The sequence below is a fragment of the Lissotriton vulgaris genome, chromosome 4_1 (genome assembly GCF_964263255.1).
Source record: "Lissotriton vulgaris chromosome 4_1, aLisVul1.2, whole genome shotgun sequence".
In the NCBI taxonomy this organism is placed as follows: Eukaryota; Metazoa; Chordata; class Amphibia; order Caudata; family Salamandridae; genus Lissotriton; species Lissotriton vulgaris.
The window spans coordinates 1,733,479,629-1,733,502,960 of record NC_141691.1 but is presented as its reverse complement, the minus strand read 5'-3'; the positions used below and the strand labels follow the sequence as shown (position 1 = coordinate 1,733,502,960).

General features: G+C 43.8%; 1 protein-coding gene across 1 annotated transcript in view; it reads right to left on the bottom strand.

The window, feature by feature from the left end:
- Positions 1-9,250: 9,250 nt before the first annotated feature.
- Positions 9,251-23,332, bottom strand: part of PTDSS1 (phosphatidylserine synthase 1) — a 320,734-nt gene continuing 306,652 nt past the window's right edge. The window contains exon 13 of the mRNA XM_086966028.1: positions 9,251-10,739. Coding sequence (XP_086822154.1) covers positions 10,642-10,739 — 98 coding nt within the window. The 3' untranslated portion in view covers positions 9,251-10,641. The remainder of the gene's footprint in view (positions 10,740-23,332) is intronic.

Genomic DNA, 23,332 nt, shown 5'->3' with positions numbered 1-23,332 from the left:
TGCTGTTCTGTTGCGCTGCAAACAGGTCTAGAGTTGGTGTACCCCACATTCGGAAGATCCTGTTCACCTGTGCTTGTTCTAACTCCCACTCGTGGCAACCTGTGAGAGATCTTCTGAGGTTGTCGGCTAGAAAATGTTGAGTTCCTTTGACATGCTCCGCTCTGAGGGTTATACCATGCTTGATAACCCACTCCCACATCTCTTGAGCTTCCTGCGATAGGGAGAGAGACCTTGTCTCCCCTTGTTTGTTGATGTAATACATGCTGGTGGTATTGTCCATACCCACCAGCACTGAGGAATTCGCAGTTCTCGGAAGGAATACTTGCAGAGAGAGAAAAATGGCTCTCAGTTCAAGACTGTTGATGTGCGTCTGATGATATTGTTGAGATCATCGTCCCTGAATTTGAAGGTCTTGGAGGTGTCCTCCCCACCCCTCCATAGATGCGTCCGTGGTCAGGACAAACTCTGGGAAAGTGGCCAGGAACGTGAGACCCGGAGACAGATTGCTTCTTTTTGACCACCAGTGGAGAGCCTGTATCATTCGTGTGGTGACCTTTATGGAATCGCCGAATGACCGTCCGGCCTGCTGCCATTGTTTGTGCAGCTCTTCTTGCAGTGGTCTCATCCTGAGTCTTGCAAGCGGGACTAAACTGATCGCCGACGAGCACATCCCCAGAAGAGAAGCGAATGTTCGGACAGAAACTGACTTTTTTCTTGAAATCAACCTTGCCAGGCTTTGTAACTTGTTCTGGCGATCCTGTGACAAGAACATTTTGCATTGTTGGGTGTCTAGTGTTGCTCCCAGAAAAGTTAGAACTTGGAGGGGTTGCAACTGTGACTTGTTGGCATTGAGAGTAAGTCCAGACTTGAGAATAGATGAAGGCAACTTTTTACAGCTTGTCTCGTAGCCTGCTTTGATGGACCCTTGAGTTGCCAATCGTCGAGGTATGGGATGACCTGTATTCCCTGAGATATGGAAGTAAGTGTCTTCCAAGTCCAGAGAAGCCATAAAGTCCCCTTCGTTGAGGCAGCTCAACACATCTGTTAACATCACCATCCGAAAACTGTTTCTTCAGAAACTTGTTGAGTCTATGCAAGTCGAGAATCGGGCGCCACTCCGCCGATTTCTTTCTTATGAGAAAGAATAGAGAGTAGAATCCTTTCCTTTTTGCGAGATTGGAACTCTTTCTATCACATTCTTGCGGAACATGTTTAAAGCTTCTCTGAACAGTAAGTGAAGACGATTGGAAGGGGACCCCTGGGCGGGGTCGTAGGTTGTTTCTTTAAGAACTCCAGAGTGTGCCCTCTTTGAACAAGGTCGAGGACTCACTGATCTGATGTGATGTTCTGCCATTGCTGGAAAAAGGCTGAGATCTTCGCGCCCACAGGGAGGGGAGAAGGTTCGACTGGCGTCCGGCAAGGCTCATTGTCGTTTATTTGAGCCACGGCCTTGATTGCTCGATCGCCGGCGTCCACTTTGACGAGAGGAATTACTTGAAGATGATTGCCTGTAAGAAGACTGGTAATAAGGCTGTTTACATTGAGACTGGTATTGTCTGTTTTGCTGATTGTGGTAATTTCCCCTCAAGGAAAAACCACAACCCCTTGATCCTCTGAAAGATCCTCTCTTATACTGCCGGGTATCCAGAAACTTAGCCATGTCCGAGTCTGTTTTGATGGTCAACAAAGCATCATCTATATGCTTACCAAAGTGTGATTCGCCATTGTAAGCCATATCTAATATTTTAGTCTGTACCTCAGCTCTAAAAGAGGTTGCTCTGAGCTATTCCTGAAGTCTGAGAACAGCAGCTCCTGCTAACTGCCGAAAGTTAGTGTTTGCAATACCCAAGGCGCAGTCCATTATTTCTGATGCAGCCCGCTCTCCTTCGAGCACTATCCTTCGTGCTTCCTGCTGGCGATCTTCAGGTATCAGCTCTAAGAATTCCGATAACTCTGACCACATCTGGCGGTCATACCGTGCCAAAATTGTAAGAGAATTAGCTGTCTTGATGGATGATGCAGTATTGGAGGAGAACTTTTTACCTATCCAGTCCAATCGTCTGCCCTTTTTATCTGGTGGCGTTGATATTGGGGTAGACTGATTTTTGTTACCTCTGTTGTGCGGTCTGCGAAATTACAGAATCAGGACACGGGTGACCCACCAGACAAGACAGAGTATCTGGTGGCGCCCGATATTTCTTTTCGATTCGAGGAAGGACTGCAGGAATAGAGGCAGTCGTCTTCCTAATCTTAAGACCTTCCTTTCAGATAAAATCTATGATTGGTATAGCCCTGGCGATTTTCCTATACCCTGCTTTAAAGTTGTGAAGAAAACGATCAGACTGTTCAATAGTTACCGGGAGTTCAAACCGCGTAGCAGCCCTTTGCATGATATTATGAAAGCCGCCAATATCCTCAGGTGGTGAGTCAGATGGTTGCGGTATAGGAGGCGAAGGCATGGGGATTACATAATTATCTCAAGGATCTCCAGGCACATTATCATTAGGCAATTCTCCTTCCTCTCTTTCATCCTCCTCTGATGATGAAGTATCTTGATTTCCTTGTGGTATTGGCTCTACAAGGTGTCTTGGTGAGGTAAGCTCTTGTATCGGTGGTGGTGGCGTAGGTGTAACCGCTGGTACAGTAGGTACAGTTGGAGTAGAGGGTGTAGGTGGAAACCTCTGCCGATAGTCGGCCAACATGGCCTGTAAATCCTGAATCAATGAAGGAGGAAGGTGACTTGTGACCTCCGAACGCGGAACCCTATGTGACTGTCTATGATAAGGCGTAGGCAAATCTTCTTGGTAAAAATGCTCATGGAAGTCGTCCTCTTCATCCTCTTCCTGACATTTTATCTGTAACTCTGAGGGATGGCGTACAATCCCAAAAGGGCCTTCTTCCTCATCGTCATCTTCATCAGATTCCTCTTCCTCTACATATGACTCCAAGATATGTGAAGGTAACAAAGGAGAAATATTGGTATAGTCTTGCCTATGGTACGTCTTTAATTGAAAATGGGTGCACGTAACAGGCGATGCTTGAGACACTTGAGGTAACACAGACCAAGATCTCACAGGTGGACTTTTGGTCATAAAAGGACTCTTCGTCGACATGGGCGGCTTGACCAAAGGTGCAACAGCCGACTGTGTCATTGATGGGCTCGTCGTCGACGGGCTCGTCGTCGACAGAATCGGCGTCGACGGTGCTGCCGTCGATGGGCTCTTCGCCGACGGGGCCGCCGTCGCTGGACTTTTCGCCGACGGGGCAGTCGTCGATGGGGCAGTCGTGGACGGGCTCTTCTTCGACGAGACCTTTAACGTCGACGGGCTCTTTGTCGACGATGACTTCGACGTCGACAGGGTTTTCGTAGACGATGATTTCATTGATGGTACTGTCATAGACGGGATTAACGTTGACGAGGTCGTCGACGGTGATTTTGATGGAGTGACAGAAGAAGATTCTTTAACCCCAGAACTTTTCTTAGAAGCAGAAACTTTTGATGACACAATAGGAGAGGTTATAGCTTTTGTAGAGACAGTAGATGAAGAACTTGAAGTAGAAGAAGTCACGGAGACTGTGTGAGAAGATACCAGTGAAAGAGTCATGACCTGGGCTTTACTCACTGTTTTAGTAGCTGAAGATTTGGCAGACTCTGAAGGCGGAGATAATGGTGATCCAGAAGGAGGTGAAGACGACCTCCTTGTGTGTTCTGAAGTTCTATGAGAGGATTTATGATGTTTCCTCCCCTCAGGAGAAGAGCTATCTCTGGATCTGGCTCTTTTACTGGAAGTAGAGGCTCTGTACTCATTATCCGTAGAAGACGATTTGAGCCATAAAAGAACTCTTGCCTCCCTGTCCCTGATGGTCTTGGCAGGGAAGGTTCGACAAATCCTACAATCCTTTACTATGTGATTAGGATGTAGGCAGTAGATGCAGTCTTTATGCTGGTCATCTACATGGACCCTCTTCTTATCACAGGTCCTGCAAGCCTTGAAGACAGCTTTCGTTTTAGACATCCTGAAGGAACAATGAAGAAAACTGAGTAGGCTCTCAGGGAGACTCCCTTCCACACGACGTGCGGTGAAAATCGGAGGAGAACTGCCTCTGCTGGGAAGGTTCTAGAGGGTGCTGGCATCTGATTAGCTGGAGCTATTTTCAGCTTTTTTCATATAATGAGGTACAAGGCTACTAAGCTTTGGGCCTTTTGGGCCTACTCTCTTGTCAACCTACTACAATTTTATTCTAAGGCACTGCTTTTATATGTATTATTACTGTGGGACTCCCGCCTCGGCGACGGGGAAGGATTCAGGCATGTGAATCAATGAAAAATACCAATACTGGATAGCTGTAGTTACAGGTAAGGTGCCGCTCACAATGATTGCACAGTGTGGGCAAGCATCCGCACTGTACAATCATCGCAAACAGCATTTTTCTATAGAACTCCGCCGCTTGCAGAGCTCCGCCCAGGGTTACAGTTTTACTAGACAAGTTTGATTAGTATTTTTTATGGGTTATTCGGTTATGTTTGGCAGCAGTTCTTCCTGTATTGCAGATAGTTTACCCTTGAGAAAGTCTTCTCCACGGGGTTGGCTCAATTGCATTTGTACGCCTGTTTCTAGTTGTATGGGTGCCAAACAGAATCTAAGAAGTGAGAGATTTCTGATGTTTAAGGGGGCCATTTGGTCCGTGAAGCATGGTAAGAAGCATGAGACGATTGTGTGAAGTTAATGGTGCAGCTAATCATCTGATGCACTGCTGTGGAGGTTCTGGAAATTCCACTTGAAAACCTGGCCTTTTTTTTGGAGGAGGAGGAGCTACGACAGCAAGCAAGATGGCCGCATAGCTTCCCGGCTCCGCTGACCCCCGTCTCTCGCTCGAAGATCCTGTCGTATATCCTGGTTTCTCGCCCCATAATCGGGTGCATGAACTACTCTGCGAACTGATGGCGCAATCCCGAGGATTTTCCGACATGGTGGAGTGGAGTTATGTCGAGGTTTAATTTGAGGCCTAGCCCAGGCTGGAAGCCGGGGTCTCAAGTTTTGGTCTAGCCGGGTCCTAGTTGAACAGCGGACCGGAGAGAGCGGCAGGGTCCGGTCCACAGAACTTCCGACATCTTTATGATTGATTTGCTGCCGATCTGCTGCCTGGAACTGTACCGGAGGGGCGGAGACTAGTGATGCCCGAGGAGGTGTGTGTGGGAGTCCGAGACCCGGGGGCCTGGCGTTTGTAGCTCCGGTGCCGTTGGATCGGAGACTTGGTGCGCACTAACGCCTACTGACGATCGGTCCCTCATGGTTCATTCCTGCTCCGCCTAATCTTACCCCGGGGAAGGCGCCTCTCCGTGGGGGTCAATATGCTTGATGCTATGCGAAACTCGGCGGAGCGGGTCCAGTGCGGCCCGTCATTGCGGTCAGTGATGGCGGCCCTTGAGGCACTTCAGGCGACTATGACGACCCAGGCCTGGAATCTGATGTTGGCGGTGGACGGACTTAGAGGATCGGGACCGGACTCTGTCTTGCTGCTTGAGACCCGGTGGCCTGTTCCTTTCCCTATTGCTACCCCAGCGATGCCATTTGACCCGGCGCTTGGAGCTTTCTATGCCCCCACAGAAGTGGAACGGTTCGAACATGTGGAGATTGGCGATGCACCTACAAAGTCGGAATCTTTGGAACTGCAATTGATGGAACATTTCACTGCTTTTCCCGATTTGGAGACATTTGCTCGTAATTGTGATCTGTGCGGGACTGTGTCGCACCCCCTTCCCAGCTGGTCCATCAAGATGGCGGATGGGATAGTGCCTGGTCTTAGAGTCGGGAAGGGGCGTCGTTGGACTCGAGCGTCTACTTTGGGACTTGCCATCCTTCCTTTGACTAATAGACTATGTCTCGACAACTTCTGTTTGACCTTTGACAATTTTACGGTGGGGCGCTCTTTATCGGAGGGGATCAGCAAATTTGATCGACGGGGCCAAGGCTGAGACTGTTGTTTGAGGTTTGGCAATATTGATTTATCGGTAACGGGACTGCTTTATTTGGTTACCGGAGTCCGGGGCGGGATTTCTGGTTTCCTCTGATGTACTGTTTTATTGTGGTCCGCTTGATAGTGTTAACATTGCGGGGGATTCTTCGTTAAGACGGGGGGAGAGTACGGGAATGCGTATGACACAGTCCTCCTCCATTTCCCCCTTTTTGGGCAGGGTTTTAGGCCCTTCTTTCTTTCCCTTTTCTTTTTTTCCCTTTGTTCTTCTATATTTCGGGTTCATTTACAGGGGGACAGGCACGCTGCTAGGGGGGTAGGCCGTAGTCATCTGCAGGGGTGCAGGGTGGGGGGTTGGAGGGGGGAATTTTGTTTTTTACTATTTGTTTCTATGACCTTTTTTCTTCTTATCTTTCTTTGCCTTTTCTTTTGTTTCTTCTTTTTCGGGTCAGCGTTCTTTTTCAATTGTCGACTTTTTATCTGTGCCTATACTTTCACAGTACTTCAGTACCATCGGGCGGGCGCTCTACTGGTGCGAAATTAATTGTATGCTTGTTGATCCTGAATCGTATGCCTCAGCGCCACTGTTTTGAATGATACCGACCTAACTGTGGACTTTCTACTGTTTTGCCCGCCCTTTATGCACCTTTGTGATATTGTATGGCACCTGATCCTTCTATCTTATATTATAAAATGGAACCTTTATTATCCTGCTATTCGTATAGTATGCTATGCTGCCAGTTTTAATTGAAGTCGTGCTGTATTCGCCTCCCGGAAGGCCGAGTTTGGTTCTAATTGCTTGATTGAACTGATATTGATTAGCGTCCAGCCCTGGTGGTTGTAGGCCCGTACTTGTAACTGGTTGAAGTATCAATAAAGGTTTTCCCAAAAAAAAAAAAACCTGGCCTTTAGTCTGGCCTAAAGAGTAGGTGGATTAAGAAAAGAAATGGAAAAGGACATTGATTTGGCCACGGGCTCATTTTTCAAATTTCAAACAAACCATTTAATTGTGGATTGGGTTTGTACCAACAGCAATTTAACCTCTGCTTTATTTGACAATTGGCAGTATTTCATTCCAGACAGAAAATAGTGAGACACTTTCACAAATAATATTTTAAAAGCAATGTTTTTTATTTGTTTATTTTTTTAAATATAAGCAATAGTCACCCATGTTTTCAACCACTGATATTTTCCTTAGACCGTAATCAAAAAAACAGATCTTTGATTTTCTACTAACATTTTAGCTGGTCAGAACCTGGGTTTAGTCACATATTTAGAATGTGCCAACTTGTCAAGTGCATTTAATATGCATTGTCCAATATGGAAGAGTGAATTCTTTCTCATAGTTATGCTCAAGGACCTTGCTTAGTTAGAGTTCCAGTACAAAAAACAGCTAATCAGATCATGAATTTAACAGAACAACTTAAGATGTGTAGAGGTGTTATGAACAGGAGCTGCAGTAAACAAAGAAATGCTCAATTTGCAAAGTGCCAATTACAAGGTCCATAATTACATAACGCAAGGGCCATGATCCCTAGGAGCTGCATGCCTTTGCCTACACATTCATAAACTAAAATAAAGTGCTCTCAATTATGTATGTTGTTTACAAGACAGAATACACTCTATTGGAAAGGAAGCGAAAAGCACTCCCTCCACAGCCCTGCTTGCTTTCAATAAATTCACCTACCAATCTTCAGCTTACCCAAAGTATGTAAACTGGTTTAGCTGGGGCCGGAATTCTCTGCACAGTATTAAGGTCATACGGTTCAAATTTGTACAACAATGTTTCTACAAACAAATTTCCAAAACTGTTCTTGCAATCCCATCCTTGGCATTTACGAGTTACATTACATATTCATGTAGGGTAATGTCTACAGCTTAATTTCATACCAGCCAGGGTACGTGGAGTGGAACGTCAAAGGGAAACCTTATACACAAATGTAAATAATGTGCAGTTCAGTTCAAAGCATCTTCCAATTTTTGTTAGCCAAAAGGGACATGCGCTTGAGATTGAGAAACTCAGTCAGGGGTTTCACATGATTTGTTGGGTAAAAGAACCATGATCCTGTTACCATAACTACTTATCAATGGTGCTGCAATATATCATGTAACAAAAATAAAAAAAAACACAAACACGCGCTGGAGTGGAGCTTCTCGGCCATCACTGTCAGCTACACATACATTTCAGTGCAAGAGTAGGAGTCTTTTGCAATCATGGAGAAAAGAAGCAAAAGACACGTCTACAATTGTATTCAGTCAACTTTCCATAATCAGTAGGAACATTTAAAAACAAACTCTGCAGTGAAAATGTGCACAAATAAACGTATAAACACTTTTTTGTCTGTCATTTTACTTCATAGATCCTCTTTCGGTCTCCCAGAGACAGGTGCTTCTTTCAAGCACCGAACACTCGCTGTATAGAAAGGATTTCTCACCGACTAGAAAACATTCTAAGGACAACCAAATCATGCTTACGAAACTGAGAAGTGAATTATGCTTGATATTAAACAAAAACACTTCAATTCCGCTTTTTTTAATAGATGCATGTTGGGATGACTTGTAAAAGCAGAACGGTCTACAATTTTCAAAAGCGATTACCATTTTTTAAGATATACAATAGAAATAAAAATATTTATGTAAGCAAAAGGAATAAATGTGGTCTCCTGATTTAGGGCTCAACATTACAAACGCAGAGCATCTACCCTTCTCTCATGTTACCACTCGCTTCCTAACTCCCCCAGCAAATTACCTCAATGCGCTGCACGACAACTACACCGCTGCATCTGGCCACCACCATAACCAAGTTTGATTATCAGTGTCCTTTTTGAGGATATGACATCCTGTGTTCATTTCAGCCACATATATAATCTCGTATGCACCTGCTCGATTTGTGACGTTGTGAAACACACTAATGTTACTTTTGGCCTTACCTGGAGTTTGGAAGATGGCGAGTCTGTCAAAACAACATGAAAAGGGCTATCGGCTATAATGCACTTGCAATGCGGCGGTGGGATACCCGTCACGTTTGCAACAGAGTATCTTGTTTGCCAAACTCTAAATAGGACAGTTAGTCTTCTATAGGTTTTCTGGCTACCTTCAGTATTGTTAAAAAGAAAATAAGACCGCTCATAATAAAGTTACAAAACTATAGAAGAGAATGTGGATAGACTAATTAAATATCAATGCAGCAGGGGGAAGTAACACTCAGAATCAACCCATCCGAGATAAGTTGCCAGTGGTCTAATCGGTACTAACTGTGTTTGATACGAAATGGGCTCAGATCAAAATCGTTCAAGGTTCCTCACGTTGGTTGCCGCTTTTAATACCGTTGAATGGTGGTCTACACGGATATCTTCTGCACTGCACAACCGCGTTAGTTATGACCACACCATTATCAAAAGACAAATGTAATTTTGCAATAAAGAAATAGAACAGCAAATCTCCAAAACGAAAACTGGAAAGACTGCCAAGAAAATGTGAGGAAAAGAGGCAAAAACCCCGGCATATACCTACATCCTTAAATGCATTATCTATCAAGCCAAAGTTGCAGAGAGATTGGAAATTAATACACGAAGAAAGGTTGTAATGGAAATAACTGCAACGGAAATGCAGAATAAAATACTGCCTGTTACTTCTGTCGCAGAAAAACCAGTCAAGACTTTGAGAGAGATTTCAGGAATAAAAGCGAAAACGCTAATCGGGGACATCAAAATCTGACATGGTGTGCTCATTTTTCTGCATGCCACACATTTGCTTTGTCTTTTACAGATCTTGTTTATGTTACAATTATATTCAAATTCAAACTTCTGAATGCTTTAGTTTTGTGTCCAAGCAATCGGTAAAGCACCAGAGTGCAACAGTTAATCAACAATTTACCAAGTCCTTCTGACGCGGGTGGGAATTCTGACCACTGTGTGGAACACTTTTCATTGAAGTCCAGATGCCAAACAAAAGATTCTGGGCTCAGTAAGAATATAATTACATAAACACTTGAACCCAAGAGGACTACAGTATAGAAATGGCAGCATGTCAACTCAAAGAAAACACACTTCATTTCTTGACCACCTTCTGAGCCACAAGGCTATGGAATGACCAATACAAAGAAGTTTAGGGGGGGGAAGTTACCACTGGGAGCCTACAGAAGACTAGTCATTGTCTTGCCATGGTTGAATGGAAAAGAAATCGGGGGGGGGGTTGCATGAAAAACAAAGGCACCTCTACAGGTTAGGCATGGAACAGCCCCTCTACAGTCAGTGCGCAAACTTAGATAAACAAAGAAAGAAGTGAAACAAGAAAAAAAGTGCTTACAAAAGTCCTAAAAAAATACTGGCTGAAATCCATGAACATTAAGCCCATGGCTTAGCAAAAGCTAAGATCTGATGATCAACATTTTCCTCCTTCAAAAAAAGTCCAGTGCCAAGTATTTATTATACAAGATGCAACTGTCTGGAGTATGACAAATAACAGCAGGCAGTGATTTGGAATACACTCTTGATTCCACCTTCAAGCATTGCTCTTCTATAATCGCCTGATACAAGCTATCTCCGCCACCTTTTCCTTCTGTGCTGGCCATTTTAACTTTTTCGTATGGTATGTGGAAACAAGCCCAGTTTCCTCCTCATGAGTTCATGGCATGTTCTCGAATGTTTTTTCTGTACTGCAGTCTTATTTCTTGCCAACACCATTGGTGACTTTTGTCCTGTAAAAGCGATTCTTTCTCCTAGACGTGCTGCTCTCACTCTTGACAGGACTGGTTTCAATACCTGAAAAACAAACCAAAGAAGAACATTATTTGCAGCTGTTCTTTAACAATACACTTTGCAGCAAACTTCATAGGTAGAAGTGCTGGCAAATTCTTCACTCAGACGAATAAGCACCAAAACAGAGTTCTTCGCGTTCCTCTGGGTATGTGGCCGACAGTCCTGGTGACAAGCTGATGTGAGCTTAACTCAATAGGATGCAGGAACTGGAGTTTATTTCCCTAGACACCACCACGTCATGCCCACAGATTCATTCAGGTCTTAGCTAAGGAAGCTAAGCCCGCAAGCAGCAACTACAAGCAGCCTCGATGTCTCAAGCACACTTCTAAACCGGACATATGCCATGCAGAACCACTCCATAGCATTCACCTCAGACTTCACTGGGCTTAAGAACACTGTTCAGTTCTTGACCTAATATTAACCACTAGCAATTTGGAAAGAAATGATCACCATTTAAACATTATTTCTAGGCCTATGCTATTCTTACCATTTATCAGAAATATCCCGAGTAAAGAGGCAACCACACAATTCTAAGACTATGTAAAATGGCAAAAATTGCTTCATGACTGAAAATGTTTATTTGCTAAAGAGGACAGAAAGCTGTTTGGAAAGCGCTTCCTATTAACCTGGATGAGGACCACCGTGCTGAACTGATGCTCCGTGACCCGTTTGCAGGCTACACATGGTTGTCGTGGTTACCCTGCTGGAATGCTTCAAGAAGAGTTTATGGCAGTTTCAGGTTTTACCTTGGAGTGCACCCAACCTTTACTACTCAGAAAAGAGATTAAGTACTGCTATTTCTAGGCCGCCAAGACAATGGTAGACTATGTTCTATTTTATGGATTCTTCCTATAAGCTTGATAGTTTAATATGGGCGAAGAACTCCAATGGTCAGAAGACTGAACCACATTATTTACATATCCAGAGGAACAATACCAAGAAAAATATCCACCGTCAATTAGAGCAGGCCGTGACAACAAACTGAATTACGGGAATTGTGTTGAACACATACCAGGCTGGATAAAAAAACAAAAAGTTGCAAATACCTGAATGGATGAAACACTGAGGTGATGTGTGGCATAACAGCTCAGGAGAAGCCCTGACCAAGCTCAAAAGTAAAGACTGAGTGTTCTATTCCACCCAGTACTCCTCCAAAAATTCACGCCTTCTGGTAAATACAGTATTGTAGGAAACACATTTCCACTGAACATGGCAGAAAGAGTACCTCCCCCGTGATTTGTATTTACCGCTGTGTGGAGCTGTATTTATCACTAAACTTGGCATGTCTAAACATTTTAACCATCTCCACAAGTCCACACATAAAACTTATAAGAGTAACAAAAGTACACAACGAGGATGCTTGAGTGATTCTCAACATACAAAGATAAGAGGCTATCAAACAGTGGCGTTTCTCCCTGAGGGCGTCGGGGCTCTGCCCCAGTTACATTCATCAAAAGTGCTCAATGCTCATATTTTACTTAATTAAAAAAATTCTCGTTTTTTTAGTCTTCTAAATAACATATACACTGCCAGTAGTGAACACAGGGCACTGTCTGCCCCACTCACTGATACCACTGCCCTGACAGTGGCCGTTGTGGAGTCTGGATGCAGATCAAGTGACGCGACTGACTCTTCTTGCAAGCTCACCGGGTGGGCCCAAAGAAGCCTAAGTGTTTGCCAGGCTGACAACCTCACAGACCTGAAGGCTGTGATGCCATCAGCTTGGCAAAGACCTAGCTTCAGGGACCAGTCTCCACCCCCTGATGGCGTGGAGGCAAAGTTAGCTCTGGGCGTTTTAAAAACAAGCCGTGTATCGCTAACCCTTCACGTCAGTCAGAGAGTGGAGAGCTTGTTACCCCACCCTTTCCCAACTCATTACAGGGCATGGTAGGACCCACCCTGTGGCGAGTTGGGAAAGGGGTGTGGCAGGCAGGAAGTCGAGTAATCGAGTCTGCACAGACTCAACCTCCGACTGCTTCCCTCGCTTGAGTCTGCACTCTCCACTGTGATGGTGGAAGTTACTGGAAGGAAGCCATTTGATGGAAGCAGGTTGCGGTCCAGGCATGGAGGACTAAAGTGAACTCAGGAGTCGGCAGTTCACCAGCCCAGGTAAGGCACAGGCGGGCATTTTTAAAAGTTATATATATCATTTAAAAAAAGTTTTATATAGTGCGAACAAGACTTTTTTTTAAGGAAAGTTGTATGTATTCATAGATATTTTAGGTAAACAAAGCTGGAAGTTGCGCTGTGGGCGGATGGGAAGTTGATTTCTCGTGTGTTGACACCATTCGAGGTGGCTGCTCGGTGCTCTGGCCTGCTGCCTCCGCGTACTTCTGCAGGAAGAGAGCATGGGTACTGAGTAATAGCCATCGTAAAAGTCACTAGCTGTCAATTTGTTCAGCAGATAACAGAAACTGATTATTTTACTGTACGGTAGACAATCCTAACTGCACATACAGCAAAGAGATGGCTGAAGTACAATACCAGGGATTTTCCAACAGGGTGAGTGTGTACTAGAGACAAAGGAGCAGCGCCTATTCCAAAGAAGCTCTCTCTCATTTCCAGACTCCACTGTGCAGAAAGGTGCAATTCCACTCCAAAGTGGTTCTGGGCATAATCCTCTGTGCTCCCTACGAGTGTCTTTGCTTTCATTGCATGAGTAAATGTTTTTTGTATTGCACGAAACCATTACAAGTGTATCAGTGTGTTCAAAAGTGAATATGGGCAAATGATAACATCAGCATACGCAGAGATTGTCCTCTACAGCTCATAAAAATTGGCAAATTCGTAAATGATAAATACTTACATTGTTTTGCTTTAGTAACCTTCCTGCTGCTTCAAATTTGCTTGAAAATGCACCATTTGTCCACTTTTTTTCAAACTTTTCCCGGGGGGAGAACACCCCAATCCCCCCGTAGGTTGTTTGGGCTCGCTCGCTCGCCACGGTGCAGTACGACAATCATTTTACACCCCCACCACTTCCAAATGTCACCAGCCACCACTGCTATCAAAGTGCCTCAAAATCTATTCTTTAGGTTCTGGTGGAACAAAGGATAGATTATATAACATTATGCCTCATGTACAGGCCCAGGGAATTACCACAAATTACTCCCTTTTCACCAGTATCTTCCAAAAGCCTCAGATATAGAGAGTCCTTGACAAGTTTTTCAGAATCAAATAAAATGGACAAACCAGAAACAGTGTCCTCGTGGTGCCTGGTCTTACCATTTGGAACACAGTAGATATGAGCCTCAGTCCAATTTGCTACAGAGAAGATATCTGAAAACAGCAGTGTTCAGATGCTCTCTTAAATCCCAATAAATACGCTGGTATGACCTCTTCGAAAGCTGTGGTTTGAAGAAGTTATGAAACTACCAGGAACACATGGAAGAAGTCAGGTCTGTCTATTTTCATTGTTTTATTACCTACCCCGGGGATCTTGCTGCACTGCAAACATTCACCCGCTATGTGTGTCACAATGTGCTTGACATCACTGTAGGGAGAAATGCTTGGTACTAAACAAATAATTAAATTACGTTGCATTCAGAGCAGGAATGAAATGGGAATTTTACAATCCTGTTTAAACCAGAGTACGAAAGGAAGAACCTCACTGATCAGTGGATCGAGAAATGAGTTAAAGGTATCTTTGTGAAATTCTTGATGCAAGTTTTCAGGGAAAGACAGTGAGCTCTAGTTACGATGTTGGGGCTGAACAGCATGAAATGAACTGGTGAACTGCTTCTAAGATATTACACTTCACCTGTATATTTTCTAGTTTTCTAAGTCAGATAAGCATGGAGATGTTATGTGAGCTAGATTGATAATAAACACAAATAACATCAAATGTTGTTTGGGTCATGCTCTAAAGAGATGGTGAATTTGGCTAGGAAATTACCAAAATTCCCAGTGTAGAATAGTCGGAGGTGGGATAGATTCATGAACGATTCTGAATTGAACTGAGTTTTCCCCTTATCTGTGACCCATTGAAGTCCTACATGTCCCCTCCCCTAAGGGCCTTTGCCACAGAAGGGGTGCACTTAAGATCTGACACCTTGTTGTTGACAGAAATGTTGTGTATTTCCCAGGTTAGTGCATTTGCCCTGCCAACAAATATGGCTCTGTAATGAGAGTTCACCAGGGAAATACAGATTACCCCATTTGCATGGGGCAAGATTCTGTGGAAAGGGATTTATAGGACTCACATAGGCTGCGAATGTGGTGTCTCTTCGAGACATGCTTTATCTACAATAGGGGCTTTAAGCACCGCCTAGCTTTCTAATTGGTTCTTTTTACTGTCCTTCATAAATGCATGCTTTTCTTTAGGGAATATGCTCAGTAGTCACTCCTTTTCCACTTTTGTAATCGCACATGAGGACTGCCCCAGTTACATGTGCTGTTACTCGTCATGTTGTTTATTACTTTACAAGCACTCTTTCTTTATTGTTGCTTGTTTAGTCTTAGGAACTCGCTCGCGGTCACAATGGCTCCCTTTCTTCAGGCTGCAGCTGCCTTCTCCTCCTCCTCCCCTCCTTGTCCTGCTCGCTCTTCGGTGCAGTTTATCTTCAGCTCTCATCCATCTCCCCACGACCACCTCCCACCTGTGGAGTAATTTGGACTGTTTTCTTTTTTTTATTATGCGCAAGGACTGCTCTCTGTCCGGACCACGTTTATAAGGTTTGTTTAATTAAAATTCTGTTCTGCCGTTGCGCATCTCCCGTGCTCTTATCATTGTCTTCTCATCAAACCAACCGTGCGTGCAAGCCAACATTTTATGTTTTTGGGGTTTTTTTTTTGCAGCGTGGTATGTCATGCTTCATCTTTAAGGATGGTAGCTGTGCGCCTTTGTTTCATTCTGCTTGCCGCGTTTCATGGTTTATCAGCATGGCGCCCGCTTCACGGCTGTCATGCTCGGTCTAAAAAATTTATTCTGGTGTAACATCAAGATTTGGCTATGCCAATAGTACAAATCTGGGGGTGCGAAAACTCAAGCTGAGTAGGCGTCAATAACATGAGAAAGCTGCAGCATGGATATTAATGCACATGAAGAAGAGGGACCATGCATCACCCCGGCTCTTGCCACACTTCACAGATCGCCAATGAACAGAAGGATAACATTCACAATACTTAGTCTGTATTGTCCACTGGCCTCTGTTCGGGAATGTAATAAGGTTTACTGCAGATAAATGTAGCTGGTAAAAACAGGGGAAAACATTCAAATCTGAGAATGCAATGCCGGTTGTGGTGCTTGGTTTAAAGTTTGGAGGAGTGGACACGCATTCTCAGCCCATGTGGCAAAAGTCTGGAATGAACTGCATGTAAACTTTAACTGAAAGAAAATTGAATGAGGCCCTGTAAAGCCCTAGAGACTTTCCTCTTTTGAGGAGGAGGTCTAACATAGTCCAAGACGCCCATCAGTTATATCCTGATATGGATGCTCCTAGTGAAAAGAAGCCCCAAATGGATACTTGCTGCACTTTAATAGCTTCTAGTAAAACGGAGGGTGCATTGATGCAAATTTAAGTACCTGGTCTCCTAGTATGTTGGCCGTCTTCACTGGTAGTGGTTTATCCCAAGTAGACAACTGTATCCACCAAACCATCATTAAAATTCAGAAAGGTGTCTGAAATGTGTGAGTTTGTCTGTGGGTAGATATGAAAAGACTTGATGTGGCTTCTACTAACGATTAAGACAAGCTCATGGCCTCTGCTGCTGTTTTTGCAACTGATGCAATTGATAAATATTCTCTGGAGGGAAAGTCTAGAAGGAGTATGAAGTTCGCCTACAGGACAGTGCTGGAAAGCTGCGGAAGCCAATCCAAAAGATCGTGCTGTCGCTCTGCTTTGCTTAAAGCCCTTAAGAGTCCGCTTTCTCCTGAAGAGGCATTTCACTATTAACAGTCATGTTGATTAAATTGGTATGAAAGTCACCCAGAAATCAGGTAGAACACAGTCATGGGTGGGCTGAGTAACACGACTGCCGTTTTCAGTCATGATGCCGCAGTGTGGACCATGTACAATCTAGTCTCTAGAATGGGTTTAGCTGTCTGTTCTCTGTCTTTTTCCAACTGCTTAAAGGGCCCCATCATATGGTGACATAGACATACTTTTTGTGAACACAGTCCAGTCTCATAAAGCGCGAGTATACAGTTCCAAGAGAAAGAAGGCATTTGAAGTGCAGAGTGAACACCTTACACCTCATCACATCCGGGAGTTGAGAATCCTGATCGGAGGGTGTAGATGGAAAAGCACCGGGCTTCAATTTAGTAGAGGAGGGTTTGGACCATCAGGGTTTCCTGAGATAGAAGGAAGGAGAGGAATCTGGTATCCCAAGGCACAGGGTGATGGTGTACACCTATTCCACAGTTCAAAGTCGGGGTAGAACACGGCTTTCACAGACCACTAAAAGTTGGTCAAAGATGGGCTAATTAAACAGCAGCAGTTCCGCCACTGCTGTATACAGGGGAATATTCTTAGTAAATAGAATGGATAATGGATTTTACTTCTGCTATAGCCAATGCTAAGTCAACAGCTAGGGCAACCTTTTTGATTATGGTAGTAAATAACAACCTGTGTCTGGCTACAAGGGTGGCAATAAATTACCAAAATCAAAACGGTGATCCTCATCATATCGTAACTTGGTGAATGGAAGATTAAGAGAATCAGATCCAGACCCAACAAGATTTCAAAATGAGAAAACCTTTGAGCTGCTGGGAAATGCTCGGCTAGAGGTCCAATACTGGGATCAGCCGTGTTTTGAACACTGTCAGGAAACGGTACAGGTATAAGATGTAAAGAAGCATTTGCAATGCAATAGATCTGGCTTCTGCGAGAGTTTGAGATATTGGCATTGTAAATGACAATGCCTTTTATTTATGCGTTAGTTCTTAAAAGATAAATAAAAAAGGCATTGTCATTTACAATGCCATTAGCTTAAACTCTGTAAAATTCGAAACCTATTCCTTTGCAAATGCTTGTAAAAGTGCCACATGCCGCACTTTCACTTTAATAGAGGCTGCGCCCCTTTCTTTAAATAAGTCGAGTCTAAAAACAGGTGCACCGCGGCCAGTAAAGGGAAAGCGCGGTATGGTGTGCTTTTACAACAAAAAAAAAGCATTTGTTTGTCAAGTTAACAAACAAATGCTTTTTTTTGTATAAGCACCCCATGCTACGCTTTCACTAATAATGGTAAAAGTTAAAGCGTGACGTCACAGTGCTGTTAAAAAAAAAACAATATGGCGGGGGACGCATAAAGAAAGTTGCATGCTGGTTATAGAAAAGAGCGCACTGATTAAAAAAAATAAAAGCTGTGGAGAGCATGTGGCAAGCAGGAAAAAGCCATTAAGCAAATAGTGATAGGAGGCTGCCATTAAAGACTATCTAGCAACAACGCACTTAAGAGGGCCAGCCCTTAAGGAAGATTACAAGATGAGACAAGGCGGTACTAAGGAGGGAATACTAATCCTATTGACCAATGAAAAGCCACAGTTTACAAAGGACAGCGATAAGAGTCAATTAAAAAGATGGGCAGGTAAATGGGCGGCGCTTCAAGTTCATACCTGAACATAGGATGCCTCGCAGAATAGTGCATGCGCTACCCAGGCCTGACCTAAAAATCTGCCTTCATGTAACTGCTGCTACTGAAGTCAATTTTTCTGCTCCTGCTAACCATACCCTTCAGGTTGTGCCTGTCTAGGGTGAGTTGAGCATAGTGTCCATGCCTAGCATTTGAAGCAAGATATTTCTAATTAGCTTGCTTAGAGGCAAGAGCATACATTTCTATATCTGTTTGAAGGTCATTGTGAAACTTTCTCATGACTTAAGAATCCAGGTACCGGTTTAACACCTTTTCTCCGGTCTCTCCACATTATCTCCACGAGAGCCCTGTATTTGAAAACCCAGAAATCTAGGTCCTGTGTTTGAAGCCTATGCTTGGGGGGTGCTGGGGGAGGGAAACATCCTTTACAACGCAACTTTTACAATGCACTACCACTACGACACAACTTTTACAACGCAAGTCATTACAACGAATTGCGCTGGAGGGCGTGGCTCACTGGTAAGAGGCGACAGACCCGAGAGCAGAGGACGGCCCGGGACCAGGGTTCGATTCCCGGCGCGGCAGGTTTCTGGACCAGGGTCAGCGGACTCGATAATTCTCTCGCCTCGGTGCCCACTCTGATCAGCGATCACACTCGGCAACTCTGGGCATTAGCTTGCCTCATCTTCACTAACGGCCCCACCAGACCGCCGGGGATGCCTGGTCTCACCCTGGAGATACCCATTAAGGGACCATCTCTCAGGGAAGCCAGGAAGGGTTTCGCAGCGGTCGAAGCGCCTTGGGACCCTCCGGGTAAGTAGTGCGCTATATAAATGCCTATACATTTACATTTACATCTAGGATAGGGAATAGTTTAATTACTATCCAACACCTTCCCTACTATCCACGGGGACTGGAGTTGGAATAGTAAATTAAACTATTCACTATCCAGCGCCCCCCAACGCAAGTCGTCGTAACGACTTGCGTTGTAAAAGTTGCGTCGTAATGGCATGCATTGTAAAAGCATGCATTGTAATGACATACATCCGCTGGGGGATTCACAAAAATGTGTTTCTTTTGTTAGTAAAGATTTTTAGTCCTCGAACTAGATTGTGGGTTTGACACAAGAAACTTAAGAGTCCAAGAGTTGTTCTAGCTCTGATGGAGTCATAGGTTGTGGAGCAACCAAAGGCACTGGCTTCGGTTGTCTGATTTCAACTCCTCTTTGCTTTGGCATTTGCTCTTTCAATGCCACGATTGGTGCTGGCTGGTCTTATATTGCAACAATGCCTCTAATGATGCAGGGGCTGGAGCTGCCAGCGCAAGTGTAATCTGAATCATTGTATCCATAGATGAACAAGAGGGCAGAGGACCAGACCAACATGTGTGTAGTATAGCCTCGGAAAGCTTCCACTGGTGAATACTCCCAGATGGAGGAGGTCATGTAGGCTGCCATTTCTCTCTTGTGGGCACTGGCTCAGTAGAAGAATCTCACATTTCTGGAGTTTGTTAACCGCTTTTCCAATCTTTAGTGGATCTCTTCCAACTCGAGGAAGACAACCGTTCTTTCTTATGCTTCATGTGCTTGTGTTTCTGTGGTGACTTGTCACATGATATTTCTGCAGTATGTAAATAAATATTAGAGAATTGAAGAAATATGACTTGTAGAATGTTCAATTAGATATTGTTATACCTTAGAGATAAGACTTCATAGGGACCTAAAAGATAGTGCAGTCTAAATAAGGGATTTAGTGAGTTGTATGTGCAACAATAATTGAATATATTATTGTTGAGCGAGTACCTATTGGTTAATTTATCCCTAGAGTGACCCTCTCCACTTTCTACGTCGAGCCTGAGCCAGTGCGCATGCGCTGCTCTGCGAGGCTTCTTGTAAGCACTCTAAACTACTCTGTGTGGGTTTGATCCCCCCACGCATTGGGTTGGTTTTTGCTTGTGTCATTTTGTCATTGTAGCCTGCAAATGACTAAAGGTGGGTGCATGCCCCACCTCTTTTGCAAAGGTTCACTTGCACAGCGTTTTGCTTGCGGGAGCGAGCAGCGGCGCGCAGGGTGGCAGCTGCATTCCTGTGCCCACCCCCACCACTCCTCTTGAGCTGCTTGTTTTCATTTGCAGCCTGCCCTCCATGTTTGCACCCCCTCCCACTCTTCCTTGTTTGTTATTTGTTGCGCGGTCTGCTTTCACTTTGGGGACCGCGCATGTTTATTTAATTAATTTGTCACGCCATTTGCTTTCACTTTTGCGGCCCTTCTTGTTCCTTCTGTTTTTTTACAGCGTATTACAACCGCCACAACTTTCTGGATTGAAAGTGAACTACATAACTTCCAGTTAATTAGATCTCCCAGCAGCGCACACACATTCGCAGTTCCATATCATATTCATACTTTTTCAAAACTAATCAGTGAAACGCATAACTGGCATGTCACGGGCTGCAGGAAGCTTTCAAATTCATATAATTAGCAGACTTCCTAGATTAACACAAAAACGTACATCTTTTGCTTGGCTTTACCTCGCCACTGCTTACCGCTACTTTGTGCGACCACTGTGGTTACTCACAAAAAAATGCCTGTTTTTGAGAAACCCATGTTAATCATTGGGCAGTTTTGCAAAATTTCTCCCAGCACACGCTAGTAGGCCGCATAGGGCTTTGCTATTTACCATTGTACACTAGACCTGTCAACGCGGAGAACACCACCCACGGAGGGAGAACCGCTCTCTTACAAGCATGGTGTGTGGCTCCTGTGTGTTTTATTTTCTTGTTTAGTTTGCCTGCTTCTTTTATTTTACCGTTTTCGTTTTATATTTCTGATCTGAAAGGTAATGTACCAAAAACAATTTATAGGAGGGTTATTTTATCCACTGGAAGTGTGTAGTACTTGCTGTGGGCTTCCTTGTCTAACTATGTGTTGCTAATGCTTTTTTTGTGCTGTGCTCCGATGGCTTCACTTTACTGTTGAGGGCATCGCCCACTGCATGGTGTGCTGTTAATGTGTCCCTCCTCACATGGCGAGAGCTATTGGCTTTGCCAATGCCTGCTGTACACAGATGCCGCCCAGGTCCTTCAGGGTAATGTGGGCTTCCGTTGTCAATCTTGCACAAAAACTGACAAGCGTGTGCAGACACTTTTTACGGATCTTTGCTGTCCTAACCTAGAGAGGGGTTGGGGGGATTGGAGGGGGGGGCGTGGAGGAGGTCAAGCAGATCTGTGGCAGGAGTTATAAGGCCGCCTCCTACCTGCAACATGGAAGCTATGGCTAGTGATTTTTTTCTGGATCCTTTGGAAACGAAATTCTAAAAGCAGAACCAAGCTTTGCTAAAGAGATAATTAATATGAATGTGCGTGATACTGCCATCCTGTACGTCGTCCTGAGTCTTAAGAACATCTTTATTCACTAAATAAAAGTCGAAACGATACGCATGGTCAATGCTTCTCTGAGTTTACACAATCTGAATATGCTCTCTATATTTTATTGTCAGCCTTTAACAAAACCTGCAGTTTGCACACATTGACAGACTTTTAATGTGTCTCAACAATCATATACTATTCTTATATACACCTTACCTGAAGGTCTTCCACTTTAACTGAACTTTGATCTTATGTGCTGTGTTCCTAGATCTATGAATATGCATCTGGTCGAAATGCGGGTTTGTAGTTCAAACAGATCATACTTGCCACCCAATGATTACATTTATCAATGTGGTCTGAAGAGAGTGCGACAGTGACAACGTGTTTTCTTAGTATTGGTCAACAAATGCATTTATTTTCTCATGTTTGTATTTACTTCAGCCTTTTCACAGAAAACAAGGTATAATGTGCTGTTTTATTTTAAGAACATAAAAGGAATCATTTTCTGGTACTAGTCCGCCATCTGGTGTTCAAACTGATAAATGCAACTAGTCCTTTGAAAAAGGTCTTTTCTCAGGATTGAAACTCATTGCTTTTAAAGCCAGCCAATTACTCTGAAAGATGATTAATTTCTAAGGCTCAGACTTTACTAGCGTATCTAACAGTGTATATATAACATATACGTATTGGGCAACGACTGGACAACATCATTAAGCAAGACAAAAAGCCAGAAAACAAGGCGCACATTCATAGGATTATCATTAGCATACATTGCCAATAATTACAGCCATCCATCATATATAAAATGTGTCTGGTGAATGACAATATTTGAAAGATTAAACAATGGGGACGGTATTTAAAACCAATAGCCATTGGCAACATATAAAAAAATCAATAGTTTGACTCTGGCAAGACCTGGCTGAGTTCATACAGCTGTCTAATTTAAATGCTCAGTTAATGATATAAAGCTTGGTGAATGCTCACAATTTTAACATACGATAGAGCTGAGTTACAGCGAGATCATGTGATTCAGGCAACATTACACATTATGATCAACTGCTCGGGGTCAGGCTGAATATATTTTGGGTTTTTTTACATTAACATTTTGTAAAAATCTTCGTAAATCACTAAAAAGAGAAACCTTATAAAAAGAGGTAGAAAAATGGGGACACAGTATAATCAGAGCATAGGCAAACCCGCATCTCTGCTGTTATCAGAACTCTGGTTTAATGAGAGTTGTGAAATGTTTAGAGCCCGGCCAAAATCAAGGCCTGAAGAGACTCCGCATACTGAATATTATTATGAGCCCTCGTAAAATCAGAACGACGTCATATCTAGACCCCTGCTACAATCCAATATGTGACAGAATAGTTTCCCATAAAGTAGGTTATTGGTGACATTATATTCCCTGTAGCGGTTTTTCTGCCTTTGAAGGCCAAGGTTTCCCATAAGGCATTTGGTAGTAGGTCATGAACGGGTCACAGCAGGGATGCGATCACAATTTATAAACTGCTGTTTAGCTTTCTTAATCTCTTTTTTCCAGTTTAGAAGGTAATAGGAGAATCCCTTATCCCCGTTCCACAAACAGCATGGTAGAAAAGCTTTCTATTACCCGCAAGGGTATACTGGTGCGTAGATGGGTTTAGGTTAGGAATAAGGGTAGCGACGCGTGCTCCTATGAATCACTTTATATACAGTC